Source organism: Heliconius melpomene, chromosome 18, assembly GCF_056956725.1.
Source record: "Heliconius melpomene rosina isolate 202511_hmr_F chromosome 18, ASM5695672v1, whole genome shotgun sequence".
Classification (NCBI taxonomy): Eukaryota; Metazoa; Arthropoda; class Insecta; order Lepidoptera; family Nymphalidae; genus Heliconius; species Heliconius melpomene.
The window spans coordinates 15,243,450-15,260,051 of record NC_140406.1 but is presented as its reverse complement, the minus strand read 5'-3'; the positions used below and the strand labels follow the sequence as shown (position 1 = coordinate 15,260,051).

Here is a 16,602-nt window from a genome sequence, read left to right as displayed (position 1 = left end):
GACATTGCTAGAAAAAAAATGCAACAGAGCTTCCATTTTAGCACAAATTCTTTCTTTTTCACAATATTTTTTTATTATTATTCCGTTATTTATAGGTAATTTTAAAATATTAGTATAGATATTTACAAAAAGATTTGTTTGTTTGTTTAAGATGTTTTTTTTGTTTTTAAACATTTTTGTATTGTCCATACTTTTAGCGTATGTATAATATAATAACGGGATACACACACTCCATACAATTACTCAACAGCTCGACGCGACGCAACTGATAAAGTTTATTATATTATTCTGATTCCCTTATTGTTTAATATTCAGGTGAGCAATGCGTGCTTGTAATGTTATGCTGTATTTCAATTTACTTTTATTTTGGCATTGAGAAAAAAAGTATGGCGTATGGCGTCTTGGCGCGGGAATGAAATATTTAATATTTTATTTTCTTCACTGGTGTTGAGGATACGTAATTCCTCTGGATATACGTAATGCTTTCGGCGAAAAGTGGGAACGGAAGTGTCATAATGGGAGTGACTTAACACTAGGTCCCCAAGTTACATCTGCCTGCCTTAGTATGTGGGGGGTACAGTGTTAAGGTAACAAAGAAAACTAAATATTTTTTTTAGCTGATCCTACCCCTCGTATAGCACAGGCAGAACCTACCGTGGAGAGGGCGCATGAGTTCTGCGCAAATGCAGAGTCGCGGACGTAGGCCAGGGGGATATGCGCAGAAGAAGGCGGTATGCGCATTTTCAATTCCCCCTACCCTAAAGGAGCTACTGCGGGAGAGCCATGATGATCCTCCTGCAAGTCATTGAGGCTGTGGGTGCCTTAGGAGAAACCCCAGGGCACCCTGAAGGTGACGTAATAGGCGGGCTTCCTGCGGCGTCTCAGATTCGTGGAGCGGGTTTCCGCTGGGTTTTAGTGGGTAGGATCGGATTCACCACTCACCCATAAGGCACTTGCCTTCCATGTGGGCGGTCTGCATAAATGCATTTAAGAAATATAAAAGAAGGCAGAACCCAAAGAAGGCTTTAAGTTTATTGCGGGAAAATGTAGTGAAGCCCAAAAGGAGTATGTTTTTGACGAATATGTATGTATGTCCGATGCTTTGTCCCCTTGTAACTTTTAAACCTGTGAGCCGATTTTGATAAAGGATAGGTCGTTGGATTTGTGTTAACGACGTAAGTATTATTATATAATTCTTTATGTAGCCCGACTGCATAATATTTTTTTGTTTTGTACTTACATAATTTACTTATTATATAAATTTTAAATGTCACATTAATATGTAAAATCGTTGCAAGCTCGCGTGATACTTCCGATAAAGTGCACGCCGCAGTCGGTGAGGATGAAGTGATAATGCACTAACCGTATCACCTGGACACGGTCGCTGGTGGTGATAAAAAAGAGGTCGTTCGAGGTCAAGATGTGTGTGTCTGTAAAACAAGTTTATTTTAACAATTACTTTTATATATAGATTCCTTATAATATGTTTTATTTCCGGTTGAGGTAAATTAAATGTTACATTCTTCTATAACGATACGAATGCCCTTATATAGAACTAACGTGTATGTATTTGTAATGGACACCCAATATTCAATAATTGTGTCTTCAAATTGTAATTCAATACGCAACGCACGCAAAAGTTTGAGGAACGGAGTGACTTGACACTGAGTTCTCTCTCTCTGTCTACTTTGCTATATGCGGGATACAGCGTGAAACTATTTATTCAGTGTTAGACATTAGCTAGATACTTCTCTAGAATAAATTTTAAATTTGCTTCCATGAAAGGGTTGCTTTTTTCTTCTCATAATTAAAGTGATGGTTTGACACGCCAATAGCGCTATTTGTTAGAAACTCATGCACCGTATCCTCATAGTGGGGAGACTGCGGTTAAAAACCTTTGATATTTACATTTTTTATATAAAACTTTTATTCGAGGTTGCTGTGCAGAATTATTTCTAAATAGATTTGTTATTTGCGTATATGTGAAATAATACATAAATTAAGAAAAAAGTGTTTTAATAGAAACATACTTCAGCTTAGTTTTAACACTAACAACTAACTCTGTAATGATTTTTTTTTTAATATTTTTTTATTAGCCTTAAGAACCTGGGCCTAGTATTAGGACTAGACCCAGGTTCCCTCGTCCCTACCTATTCTCTTTTAGGGGGATTACACGGGATACAGCGTAAAGACAATAAATAAATAATCCTAGTATCCTAATATTCCTGAGAATAGTCCGTTGAACTAACTTCAAGCTTTATAATGTTATACTATGTTAGAAAAAGTATATAAAAAATGTAAACAAACTTCTTACTTATGTTAATATTTAAAAAAAGTTAAAAATAAAAAAAATGAAATAATGCAAAATGAAAATTACGCATAGACTATGAGAAAAAGATGGCGGAAAAAATCTTATCGTTATTTAGTGATAAGGTTTGCACGCGATCGTGGCTTGGTTGCTTTGTGTGGAGAAGGCACTGGTACCGATGTCGTTCTATATCTAAATAAATATTAAATTGCAATATAGTTTTCATCTGTAACTACATGAAAGAAATATGTATAAAAAAAATTGTTTTTTATTTTTATTTTTGTCTGTACGGTTGTGCTGTTGTAAGAAACGGTCGTTTTAAGTTCAGTTTTCGCTATTGTACTTTGACAAAAATCTTTTAATATGCTTATTTTTAATACTTATTCATAACTAAAAAAAAAAATACTCAATATACAATATTTCGTTCGATTCGATACGAGAAACATATAAAAAAAATCTTCCTCCATACTAACCTACCTTGCATAGAGTAGCATCGCTCACATCGTATAAGAAGTTTTTCATCGGTTTTTTTAATATAATATTAATTATTACGGTCCGTTGGGGGTTCACTCGGGAACAACGGTCTTTGTATGATATAAATGTGTACATATAAATAATATTACACATTGCTTAATTTATACTGTAAACGTGGCGGTTGTGGGTTCGATTTCCACGATACGCGTAATAAAATATTTAGTACTTTTATTTTCTGGTAAAAAGGCAAAGAGCGGCGTTGAGTTCCACCAGTCACCACGCAATGCTGCAAGAATTCAGCAGAAAGTGGAGAATGTAGTGTTTTAATGAAGGACGAGTGTCTGAGCACTGGGTATTTAGCGTAAAGCTAAAAAATACATTTATTTTCAAGGCCGATTAGACGCGGTACGATGTCTCACTGTATCTAAACGTGACTCCTAGATTTTACTTTCTTTATTCTTTAACGCCAGAGCTCGTATTTATAAGCTACTCTCAACTGGTTTCAATTTGCCACTAAATAATTGTTATAAGAACAGTTTTATTCGGTTTGAAGTAAATGCTGTTAGCGACACCGACTGGGCAGGGAAGACAAGAGAGATGAAGCTTTGCTATTTCTTAGGGACAGAGGTTCCTATCTTTTTATATATTTATAAAAGATGATATCACAACTTAGAATGTAAAGCGATTTTTTTTTCGTCTTATAACAATTAGGTAAGCCAATTTTTCATTAAAACTGAATTACCTTTAATAAAACTAATAGAATTTAGTCATTTATAAACCCTAAAATTTTCTTAAATTAAAAAAAAAAATAACATTTTTGTTTTATTTTATCAACCAGAAAAATATATTTTAATTTTAAGGATTTTTAGTGTGAAAAGAAAATTACTTTAGATCATTTTTTTACACAATTATTTTACAATTATTTACTTATACAAAACTTCAATAAAAAAAGAGTTCACGCTATCTATGAGCAAAAGTTATTATTACGACTCACTGTACTCATGTACAGCGCCTTCTGTATTATAACTTAAAAACTATTTAGTGCTGCCATCTTTTAGTTAAAATTGCAACTATGTTGTACCGTGTAGTGTATGCTTTCTATTTGAAGTCTTAATAATTTTATAATAGATGGCAGTGTATTTCATTATATTTAAAAAAATATTTCTTAATAACGCGATCATTTCACATTTTTTTACACAAATATGATTTATAAATCGCTAAATTTCATGTATAGTAAACTCGTATTTGCTTCTTTTATTATAATTTATAAACTTACAGTTTAGGTTCCTATTATATTTAATAGCTCAAAAGAAGTCGGTTAATCAATTGTTATTACGAAAATCGAGAACATATGATTTTCACGTAGGATAGCTATCGTTGATTAAACAATCAATATAATTATTATAAGATTGAAAAGAAATTAATAAGATTCAACCAGAATTAAGAATAGGTATGATATTACTCCGTCGTGGCGCAGCGGCACAATGTCTGTAAAAGCGAGGGTTGTGTTCCTTCACTGAACACGCAATGTCTAAAAAATATGTCGTGCACTTCGACAGCGGAGTGTCTTAACATTAGATTCTCTCTGCTTACACAGCTGTGTGCGTGAAGCAGATTTTGTTTTTAATAGTCCAAAATTTATAACGATCGACGCTCTAATAAGACATTTTAACACAAAAAAGTATCTATTCATCAATAGATGGCGCTCCTAGCAACATAATAAAATATAAAGTTTACATTCCAATTTAAATAAAAATAAAATATATTTATGTAAGTAATTATCAATTTAATTTTTATCAATATTCCGCGTTTAGCAGAATAGACAATGAAATGAATGAATATGGTGTCCAAACATTATTTTGTGTCGAGTTGCGACATTCTACGTCGCTGCTCCTTATGTTACAGTCCTTTAAATTTAATTAAAATTCAAAATGAATTTAATTTACATAGGGGATTCCATTAATTGAACCTAAAAGGATAAAAAGAAAAACACGGATATGAATCATTCTTTTTATTTTTTAAAATAATTATAGCTAACCGTTTCGGCAATAATAGTCACTATTCTCATTTTAATGACACAGTAAGCATTTTCCGTTGTTAAAATTAACTTTAACATAAACATTAATGGGTTAAATTTTCAATTAAAAAATGTAAATTATAATAATTATATCGTAACATAACGAATTCTAACTTATCTATACATAGCGTTAGGTCGAGTACAAAAAAAATAATAATATATAATATAACTTCTATAAAAATATAATTTTTAAACACATTGCGGCTTACACTAAACTAAAGAAACATGGCATCTCAAATAACATATTACGAAACCACTTAATAATAAACAGCTATACAAAAATACAAAAAAATAATAACGAAAATTTGTCGTGACATATTTATAATTATATATATATCATTTTATTTCAAAATTTTGAACAGGACATTAGGTCTAAGCGTCTGTATATACGTAGAAGTTGGAAATGAGATGGAAAACCATTTTTTCTATTTCTTTCTCTTTCACACTATGTCAAAATTCAACAAATATTCCACGTATATAACTGGAACTAACACCAAACGTCACATCACATGCCTAAAGTTTATTTACAATGTTTTTTTTATTAATAATTTAAATAGGTACGCCAAACATGTTTTTTTTCCAAACTACTTAATTTTTTACCTCTATATATACTAAATTTTACAAATTACGCCGAAATTTTATATTAATTTTGAATTTTTTTACAATATTCTATTTCACATAATTAATATTATTATGTCCAAAAAGTGTTACAACTTTCGTATTTTCCAAATTTGCACGACATTTTTTTTATGCTTGTAAAAGGGTAGAAATTGTATAAAAATAAGACTAGAAATACACCAATTGAAAAATACGTTTTGTTTTTCATAACACAAGAAGAGCTCAGATTTTACGAATGTATGTCTGTGTGACATAAAACTGCGAAACGACATCAACGTAAATGCCCACGTGACATTATGAGGCTAGGTAGTAAATGTAGAAATAAATGCGCTGTTGGTTCAATTTGGCTTAATTTTTTTTAGTTCATCAATAGAATTGAGTGAATTTTTAAACTATCGTGACTAATATTATTATTATTAAGAAATAGTATAATCGCCGATCTATTTATGAATTTTGACTTTGTTGTATGTCCAAAGAAAGTCCAAACTTTGAAGCACCACCAAAAATAGCAGTATCGTGGTTAAACACCGCAATTTCTAAAAATCAGTAGAAAACATTTCTTATTTATCAACGTGTGACCAAAATTTCATATCAAAAGGATCTTAGCTTCAAAATGGATACGACACCAACACGTCGGGTAAACATACCCTTAAACACCAATATAAAGATCCATTATCTATTACATTAAGTACTTTTAAGTACACATATTTTTTTTGTATTTATTTGTTTTTTATTCGTTGTTCACTACATCGATAGTATGCATCAAGCTCATATACTCGTTTAATGCATGCTATCATCGGACCCGTTTATAAAAAATACATTTTATCCAACGGCATTTTATATAAAGAGCCCCGAATTACATTACATTTATTTAGTTACTAGCTTACAATTAAAGATATATGAAATTACTTCTATGTGAGTTATGAATTGAAAACCTGGCTATCCTGTCTACACTTAAATTTAAGATTAATAATTGTGTATATTTGGCTAAATATCGTAAAACAAGCGAATTCAACGGAAACGATGAAGCGTAAAAAGAAAAAACTTTAACAGTCAATAAGGATGAGTAATTCAAATCAACAGCAATTCATTATTAAAAACTTAACAGTTTTCACAGCTTGCACGCGTCTTGCACGAATCGTAGGTGTGAAAGATACTAATGTGTGCAAGAGTGTCCAAGTTGCGTAATTAAAATTTAACTCGAAATAAAAAATGTAATGTAATCGCAAGTTGAAACCGCGAACGTTTGGGATCTATTACGACGGTGGTCGTCAAAGTAATGTATTGTCAAAGTCGATGTATTCTATTCGCTACACATTATATTGTATGTATGTTTGACAGACACCGTCGCAAGAGCTCGCCTAGTGTTTACCACTATTGTTTTCCAAGATTCTTCAACGTGACCCAAGAAAACAAATGAGTGGCCTTAAATTTTTGTCATACATAATTCACAAAGCTAGTGAGGGGAGCGGCCGCTTTAATTTCATCAATATCACAATCAGTCAATAAACTCTTTATTCTATAACAATGTCTATCATTAATTTAGTCTGTTTTATCAAATTTGTACGAAAAAAATATTATTAACAACCCACCCCCCTCACTATTTGCATGAGAGATCAACTTATCCTAGTAACAGAACATTTAAAACAATAATTTGTAAATATTAAATGCCAATGAAACTATATATAAGTGTGTCGTATCCATTTCCCCGCGGGGATCTACCAACAGCGCACTCTGTGGGGGGACTACGGTAGTCGCAGTGAACAACAGAAACCAGTACTATTGATACTAACACGAAGTACGAGAATATTATCCTTTACTTCGTCACAGCCTCGCGGCCATTACTGTTAATTAGGCTTTAATCATTAAATGTACACAGCTTAACTATGGAATTTTTCATCGTAAAATAAATGTAGAAAAAATTTTCTTTCTTATCTTTTTTTTTATAATATTAAAAAATGTAACCTTCCAAAACTTAAGAATAACCTCTGACAACTCGCAGACACGGCCTGTTGTTTATAATAACTATTCCATTTTCGATGATCACAGAAATACGTGCGCGTCGACGTTGTTGCACGCTCGCGGTTTCCTAATTATTAATTTTCATTTGTTTTAATCAAAAAATCCTTAACTATTAAAATTTTATTATCTCGAAAATACGTCTTTTTACAAATATGTGGCGCGCGGCGCAACAACGTGGACGCGTTAGACTTGAACACTTTCTTGGAAACGTAACTTTCGTTCTAAAAATCTAAATTTAGGAGACACCATCCGTGCTTGTTTCTTCTCGCTTTGTACAAACTCGACTCACGAGCTAGTTCCTTAAAACGATGGGTTATTTTATTTATAACTTTAAAAATACCAAACGTCCATAAATTTTTCTTCCATCTACTACCACCTAAATTTAAAAACAATAGCATTTATACAATATTGATAGGAACTTTTTTTCTGTTGTTATATTAAATTTATTTATATATTATTAAAATTTATGAGAAAAGTTTTTTTACATAAATAGCGATCCGTTCACTTAATTTTTATTGCGTTTCTAGTATTTGTTTTGTGTTATCATATTATGTAATAATATCAGTCGAAAAGTTTGAATTTTTGCGTCCGAAATGTGTGATTTCACGTTTCCCAAAAAAAAAACAATCATCATCGGGTAACCCTTCGCGTCAGAACTGTCCATACCATTCCAAATCATAGGAAAAATCGGCCGAAATTTTTTGTATTTTATAAATGAAATACTATAATGGAAAACAATCAAAATATTCTCCACGAGAACCAAACGTCACGAACAAACTGAAAACGAGTTTTGGGCTATTGCATTGTATTTTTTTTCTACATACATTGACACCCCACACCAGGGGAGCTGCACCGTGCACCGGCTGCACCGGCTGCAGCCTCCACTGCTGCGCGAGACATCAATCATTAATTCAAGAAAATCATGATTACATTAAATCAGCTTAGAATACCTTACCTATGTTACGATTATTATATTACTCCGACTGGTCCGCACAAACCCGTACGGAAACGCATTTGTACGCACGAGTCGTCACTTAATTATAATACATGATGATAATATTAAAAGAATTATTCGGCAACACTTGACATTCTTATTGCAAAACTGCAAAATCGTTCTAATTCCAATCGAAATGGGACGATCTTGCTAGTTTCTATTTTATGTGAACTATAAAACTACTATTCGGGCAACTGCATTTATTTGTATATCATTCTGTTGTGTAAAACATTACTTGTTATCATATAAAATGATTTGGGCTATTGTTTATTTATATGTTATGTGTGAAAATAAAAATAAATATATTACTTGGGCTATGTCTGAGTCCGTGTTTAAAGAATGTCTCGTGTTCTTTTCGTCCATACAAGACCGTCCGTCGAACTGATGTTAGCGTCCGACCAAGTCCAATTCGGCATATCGTGTATCGATTCAGTGAATAATCGCTATTTTTATATACCATGAAATAATCACAATTATTTACAAAAGAAAAAAGAAAAATAACGGCAGTCTTCTGAAAAAAAGAACGTAATTCAATATATTAACTATACAAAAAAATATCTTTTAAATTATTAGATTTTTCAGTTAAAAATTATAACCGCTTAATAATAAAAAATAAATCGTTAATTTTTCATTTTTCAATTAAAAACATAAGCATCAACATTTTCTAAATCCTATATATTATTTACAATTATTACTAATATGGCATTTAAATAAAATTATAAGCCAAGAAATAAAGGACATTAATATAATAATAATATGAAAAAAAAAACTTTTTGTTAATATTTTCAAAAATAGAATTTGTGCGTTCAAAATTTGACTAGCATGAGACGTGTTATTGCGTGAAAGTTAAATAATGTTAAAATATATTTATATAATAATAATAATAATTATAGAAGTAATAAAAATATATTTGGAAACTTAATGTAAGTAAATATTGCAAAGGTTCGCTAAATGCGATAAAACGTGCATAAAACGTTTGGCACATCCAAAAAGTTTGTACTAAGCTAAAAAATACGTTGTTCTGTGATAAAGCTAAAATAAAAATAAATATATAAAATAAACTTTGTAACCGTACCCTCGACCGGAGATCCGATACTAAGCGAAGAGCGCGTTACGTATTCATAAAAAATATGGTAAACGCTAAAATTAAAATAAAATAAAATAAATATTGACAACACTAAAAAAAACCAAAACATGTGTATACTGACGATTGCACTCAGTACCTACATCTAATTATTTGTTCGGGCGAGTTTTTGTTCCATTATGTTCATTCGTCTATTTTTTTAGTTAATTTTTATATTTACACAATATTAGATTTCACTACCCCTATGTACACGTTAGTTCTATCTAAGTTTTAGTATAGCTTCAATATCGTCTGTAGGTATAACATTAACATAGAGTAAGTTACTAATCAGAGGCGACTTCTCGCTCCGAAAACGTCATTTTTTTCGAAAATATTGTCAGTGTGGAGCTCTGACGGATGACAATATTGAAAAACTAATTTTATACCTAAAATTGATTTCTCCTTCTCTGAAATATTCTTAAGTGCTTTTATAATTCATCAAATGTCAGAGCTAATAATATATAATAATAAAATATTTTTAGTTAATTTTATAGTATTGCGATAGACATCGCGTCGGATTAGTAATAACTGAATTTTCATGGTTGAGTGTTTTGTTGTAGGTGGACAGCTTGTTGTGCCGCTTGTTGCGCCGCTTGTTGTGCGACCTGCGCCGCTTGGTGCATTTGTTGTTGCTGGACTACTTGCTGAGCGGCTTGGGCGGCCTGAGCGGCCTGGGCTGCCTGAGCCGCCTGGGCAGCTTGAGCGGCCTGAGCGACCTGAGCAACTTGCGCCTGAGCCTGGGCCTGCTGAACTGGTGATGGTAAATTAAATCCAAGCATTCTCGGGTCGTGCAATCTTAGCGCTTGCTCTAGTCTTTGCTCTTGCGCAATTCTGAAGGCTTCGACTAATTCAGGTGATAGTTGTTCATTCGTTTGAAACCCGTTATGTCGTAATGGAGGGTTTTCGTTGTTATGCGCTTGAGATACGGCTAGCCTGAGTGCTTCAGCTTGACTTCGTAACAGAGCTTCGGCTTGTTGAATTCTAATCGCCGCTTCGGAGGGTGGTTGGGCTTCCTGTGTCGGTTCTCTTGCTAGCTGTTGGCGCATTGCTGATACTAGATTCGCAGCAGCTACCTGTACTGCATTGTTCTCACCTGATTGAGTCATCATGTTAGCGGCCGCGGCTATGGCTGCCATCCTTTCATCGTATTGACCATTTGATCGGAGAAGATCTGATATTTTGTTAACTGCTGTCCCTACTTCTGAACCAGCTGATGATGAAAGACGTCCATTTGATGAGGAGTCAGAATGTGCAGGTGAAGGTGGTGCCAGATTCAGAAGGCCAGAACTACCGGCGGACGCTGAGACGGCAGCTATAATATCTCTCTCGCGTCGTTCTGCAGCGGCTCTCGACAGGACGTACTGAGCCGCAAATTGATGTTTAGGTTCCATTCTCATATGCTCCATGTGCGATAGGAGACCTGAAATTATTTAGGTATTTAATTAATTTCCTGTGTGTTTTTTAAATAAAATTAATAGAAGATTCATAATAAATTACTTCTTTGGTAATTTGGGTACAAAAATTATCACACTGGTTAACCAGTAGATGTAATATTTAAAATTGTAAAATATCAAAAATGTTCAAATCAAGCTACTAAAACTAGTAAGTTTACGCTCTTATACAAATTTACATTCGTTGTTCCTAAGCTTGTTACCGACGATAAGGTGAGTGCCGAAATTCTTTAAATGCATAAATAACTTACCACTTTCATGAGTAAACACTGCTTGACAAACTGAGCACGGCCACATTCGCAGACCGCCGGACAGTTGGGACTCGGGGTGACACGCCAGGTGTTTCCTCAAAGAACCTTCATTGACATAATGCTTGCCGCACACCGGGCACGGGTGGTTAGCAGTCCGCCGCTTCGCTATATAAGGATCAATAGGTTTAGCTTGCGGAGGATACGGTGATGTTGAGGGCGGACCTGACATCACCGGGAAAGGTTAGTGGGTTAGGGAGGGAGAGAGAAAAAAAAACAAACGGTTAGTTCCAAGTTAGCTCAGTATGACGAACGACGACTTTTGGTAATTGCTGTTTGGTAATATTTATTTATGACGTGAATGTAGCTTAGACATGGATATTTAATGGGCCGCAATGTTTATTTTGAGGGAAGGCTTTTAACAAAAGTCGTCGTGGCTTAATAATAACGAAAGAAACATTTCAAAACGAGGGAAAACTAAAACAAACTAAATTAAATGGATGGCATTAGATCGATGAATTCAAAACGAGGGTAACAAAGATATAAGGCATATAAACAAAACATGTTATGATAATAAAGCTTCCACATCATCCGAAGAACCATTTGAACGAAGTAATGTTTGTAAAACAGTATACCCTTCCAATAAAGCAGTAACATAAACAGACGATTCTTCAGATGGTATTAAATAACTAATGCTATGACTTAAAATTATGGAGACGATACGTTTTTTGGTTGGTATAACCAACACCCCTTGTGGCTTTGAGCCGTCTGGAAGATTTTAGCTCTGTAAAATAGCAAGAGTTATTTATTTCTCCTTATAATAAGGAATTATCAATTCTTTATAAACTTCCAGTGACTTATCTTACAAACTAATAATCCCTTCTGTAATATTGTCTACTATTTAAATTTTTCACCTAACTTACTCCAAATCTATAATATTTGTAATTATGTAAGAAAAGGAAAGACAATTAAAACAAAGGAGATCGCTTAAACTATTTAAATCTAGAAACTGGATTCAAAAAATCCAAAAGAAACACTATCTATAGAGACAAACAATAGATGACGTTCCTTTAACCAACGAAAACCGAGCTGCCGAGAAACTTACTCGCAACGCCGGACGCATTGGGGTCCTTGTGTGTGTTCTTCATATGTTCGACTAGGGCTTCGCCACCGAATACTACTTTGTGGCATATCGGGCAAGGCGTGGCCGTAGCTCCACCTATCATGAGAGCCGCGTGTTGCTGCAAAACACCAAGGTGCAGCTGAAGCTCCTATCCAGCGTCGATGCGGGCATAGTAAAGATTAGTAATGTATAAACAAACAAACATTATCAAATGGAATTTCGAAATAAATATAATGTTTGAAATAAAAATATAACGGCCAAAGGGAATTTAGATTTTGAACATAAAATGCACCATTTTGCTTGGTGCGTCGTTTTAATATAAAATAGAAAATAAAAGAAATCATAGTTTTAAATATTGATTAAATATAAATAAATACATATTATAATTTAGCTCAATTATTATGCCTTTAAATAAACAGTAAAAAATACAAAAATTGCACTTAAAAAAACAAATGTGCATAATATTTTTAATTTAAGGAGTATTTTAACTTATACATATATCCAAGAAAATACTTTATATTTTTCAATGATAAAATATGAACTTGTAAAAACTATCCCAATAGTTAAATCTTTCCTTTGCAGTTACAAAAAATGTTATTTGTATTATTATTTATTGTTCACGATTAAGAGTTAGAGATTGAGAGAGTGTCTCTAAATGGACGAAAAGTGGACGTAGAAATCTTATTTTCACTCATTCACTAAATACGTAGTAACGTCAAAAGATTATTGCAAATTATTTCTAAGTCACATCAAAATTCACATTTCTAATTATAATTTTTAAATTTTGTTTCACTAAAACCCCATTATTATACTGACCTTTGCTGTGTGCGTTCTCAAGCTGCTCTCAGTGGCGAATCCTTTCCCGCATATGTTACAATGAAAGGGTCTATTCTTGGCTCTCTCGACCTGCGCGTCGTGGTTCCTGAGGTGTTGCTGGAGGTTTGATAGTTGTATGAAAGCTCTCCCGCAGTCCGGTAAATGGCACTTGTATGGACGTTCTCCTGTGAAGAAGGAATACTGTTAGTTTTTATAGTTTTAGTTTTTGTAGTTCTTATTGCCAGAGCAAATTAATTCATACCCCCGAAGGGAAATTGAACTCTGAAAATTAATTTACATCGATATAAATGAATGTATTCACATTCTATTCTATTCAGATTCTATTGTAAATTCTTATGAAAACTAGCCAAGTCAGATATTACACATAAATAAAGTCTCCAAGTTGTAAGAAGAGAGGGCATTTTCTGTTGTTATAAAATATTTTATATTGTTAAAAATAAATTTCAGGACTGACCATTGAACTTGGCATACATTTACATCTCACTTCTTTTATCGCTGAAAGCATACGTTTTATTACAAAACTTGGCTTTCATTTTACATTTATGTTTTTGATGGGATATCATTACTTTTTGTACAGAAATTATAAGTAGGAAGATTCATAATGTAGTCAAAATCAAAATATACTTTATTCAATTTGCCCATTACAAGTACTTTTCCTATAGGACGCTACTACGGCAAGAAACTCAAGAGTTGCTCTTTTTAAAACATAGTTTAGAGTAAGCGCTTTATAGGACATTTCTCTTCGCCGAATAAACCAAGTAGGACACCATTGTGATAATACACTTCTATCTTAATATTGTACAAATCTACTGCAGCCTTTATTTCGGAAGTAGCTCCGTACGTAGTTAAGCAAAGCATGTCTTCTTTAGAAGAGTAAGGATTCCCGTTTCGAGCGCTAGTGTAGATACTTAAATCATTCCAGTTACGACATACGTACTCTACTATAGTCTCGCGCAATTTATTAGTTTGTTGTATATCAATACGCTCAAACAAAGAATATATGCAATAGCATGGAAGAGACAGCTCCCATCGGGAGGCATTGGAACAATTCGGTGTAAGTTCTTGTTTCACCCACAAGCAATTCTATTGAACGACTCATTGTTCAACGTGTCTTGGAAAAAATATAAACAATAAGTTTATTAAGTGCTGACGGTACCAATCTGAATTGATATGATCCCAAGGTCGACTTCGTTCTCTGCCGTTTTCACAAGTGTTCCTAAAACCAGTAAAATCATGAAACCCAGGCCAAAAAAACCATTAAAATATGAGCGCCTTCGTACAATTAAATATATCTAATATAATTAGGTATTTACTTTTTTATTATGGTCAATAATATTATGTTTTATTACTCTTAAGATGATATTTAATTATATAAGAAAATAGATTATATATATCTATGAATCTCGACTATAGTTTTTATTTTGTTGATTAAATGACAGTTGTCAGATTAGAAAGTAATTAATGTATGCTGCGTTTAGAAATCTGATATATTTATTATTATTTTTTTCTAATTTTATTATTTTGTTGGAATAACTCAACACGCAATGCCTCCAGAGTTCGATGGAAAGAGAGGAACTGAGTGTCTTAACACTATGTTCCCTCTGTCTACCCCGCTATGTGTGGGATACATCGTAAAGCGGATTTATTTATTTTTTATTATTTTGTTTAAGTAATTTTTAATTTTCTCTTTTTTGCTCATTTTTTTTATTAACAATTACTTGAATTTTTACTGTTAATAATTACTTTATAATTACTTCTGTTAAGATAGCTGGTAGGCTGACAATATATCAAATTAAAAATCAAACCAGCTTCACGCTGTATCCCGCACACAGCAGAGTAGACAGAGAGAACCTAGCGTTAAGACACTCAGTAACTCCACTTTCCATCGAATTCTGGAGGCATTGCGTGTTGAGTGGCGGAACTCAATGCCACGCTTTGCCTTGGTGGAAATATAATTTTAAATAAATATTTCAATTCCTCGAGTGGTAATCGAACTCACAACCAGTCGGTTTTACAGACACACTTTGTGCCCCTATGCCACGATTGACCTTACAGATAGTATATTATTATTAAATTTTATATATATTTCTATCAATATAATTATTTTTTTTATATTTATATTTTAGTGTATTTTTTTTCTGTTTTAGGGTTCTGTACCTCGAAAGCAATAAAACAGAACCCTTATAGGATCTTATATAGGACTTAGTACTTAAATATTGTAGTCGACTATACAAATACTCTTAGTATAATAAGTACTAAAACATATGTTTAAATTATAATAAACTAGCGGACGCGCGCAGCTTCGCTTGCCTATTTAAGGGTGAATTCTAATAACCCATGAAACATGTGTTCAATGAAATATTTTTAAGTCTAAATTTTAAATTTTATAAAGATCGGTGGCGATTTAAAGATTTTTCCATACAAACTTTCAACCCCTTATTTGCACCCTTAGGGGGTGAATTCTAGAAAACCATGAAACATGTGTTTAATTATATACGTTTAAGAGTCTGAATTTCAAATTTTATGAAAATTGGTGACGATTTAAAAAAACCTATACAAACTTTCAACCCCTTATTTGCACCCTTAGGGGGAGAATTATAGAAAACGATGAATTAAATACTTTTAAAAATCTAAATATCAAATTTTATAAAAATCGGTACCGATTTAATTTTATTTCCATACAAATTTTCAACCCTTATTTTTTAATTATATTTATTAGAATTCACCCCTAAATAAGCTAGCGAAGCTGCGCGCGTCCGCTAGTATTTTTATATCTTTACGTGAAGCCCTTGAAGTCCACATGATGACAGGCTTTCTCAGGACATAAATTAGAGTCATTTTCAGCTACAGATGGAGACAATCTTATCTTAAAATATACTTGAAAGCATCGTGTTGTTTTAGATGGCTTACGTAAGTAATAGTGAAGTTAGTCTACAAAACAAATAAAATATTTACTGTGACATAAATAAAAGCAACATATATAAATAATGCATTGCTCTTATATTATGCCAGGCGCTACACTATAAGTAAATGTTCCTAATTGAATCTATTTATTGAAAAATTATAAGAAAATATTTAAAAAATACTAGTTTCGGATTTTTCCCTTTACATACACCCAATTACTTAACCGGATGCTAAATTTCACCATTCTAGGTCATCTGGAACTTGGTTAACATTAAGGTCTATAGGTCAGTCACCCCCCTAAAAATTAACGATTTTTGGACGTCATTATCTAAATAACTGTGTGAGCTGTGTTTATGAAATTTAATGCACGAATACAGGTAGGGGGTCTAAATATTTGAGCTAAATATTACAGGTTTAGGTGGA

At 32.8% G+C, this 16,602-nt stretch overlaps 1 protein-coding gene across 8 annotated transcripts in view; it reads right to left on the bottom strand.

Annotated features, from left to right (window-relative positions):
- Positions 1-4,778: 4,778 nt before the first annotated feature.
- dati (zinc finger protein datilografo) overlaps positions 4,779-16,602 on the bottom strand; it is a 103,641-nt gene continuing 91,817 nt past the window's right edge. For 7 of the 8 annotated variants that reach the window (XM_085201437.1, XM_085201436.1, XM_085201440.1 and 4 more), the window contains exons 7-10: positions 13,255-13,439; positions 12,421-12,586; positions 11,319-11,540; positions 4,779-11,036 (exon numbers count right to left, since the gene is read on the bottom strand). In XM_085201437.1, coding sequence (XP_085057563.1) covers positions 10,153-11,036; positions 11,319-11,540; positions 12,421-12,586; positions 13,255-13,439 — 1,457 coding nt within the window. In that variant the 3' untranslated portion in view covers positions 4,779-10,152. The remainder of the gene's footprint in view (positions 11,037-11,318; positions 11,541-12,420; positions 12,587-13,254; positions 13,440-16,602) is intronic. The other variant, XM_085201443.1, reaches the window with a different exon arrangement.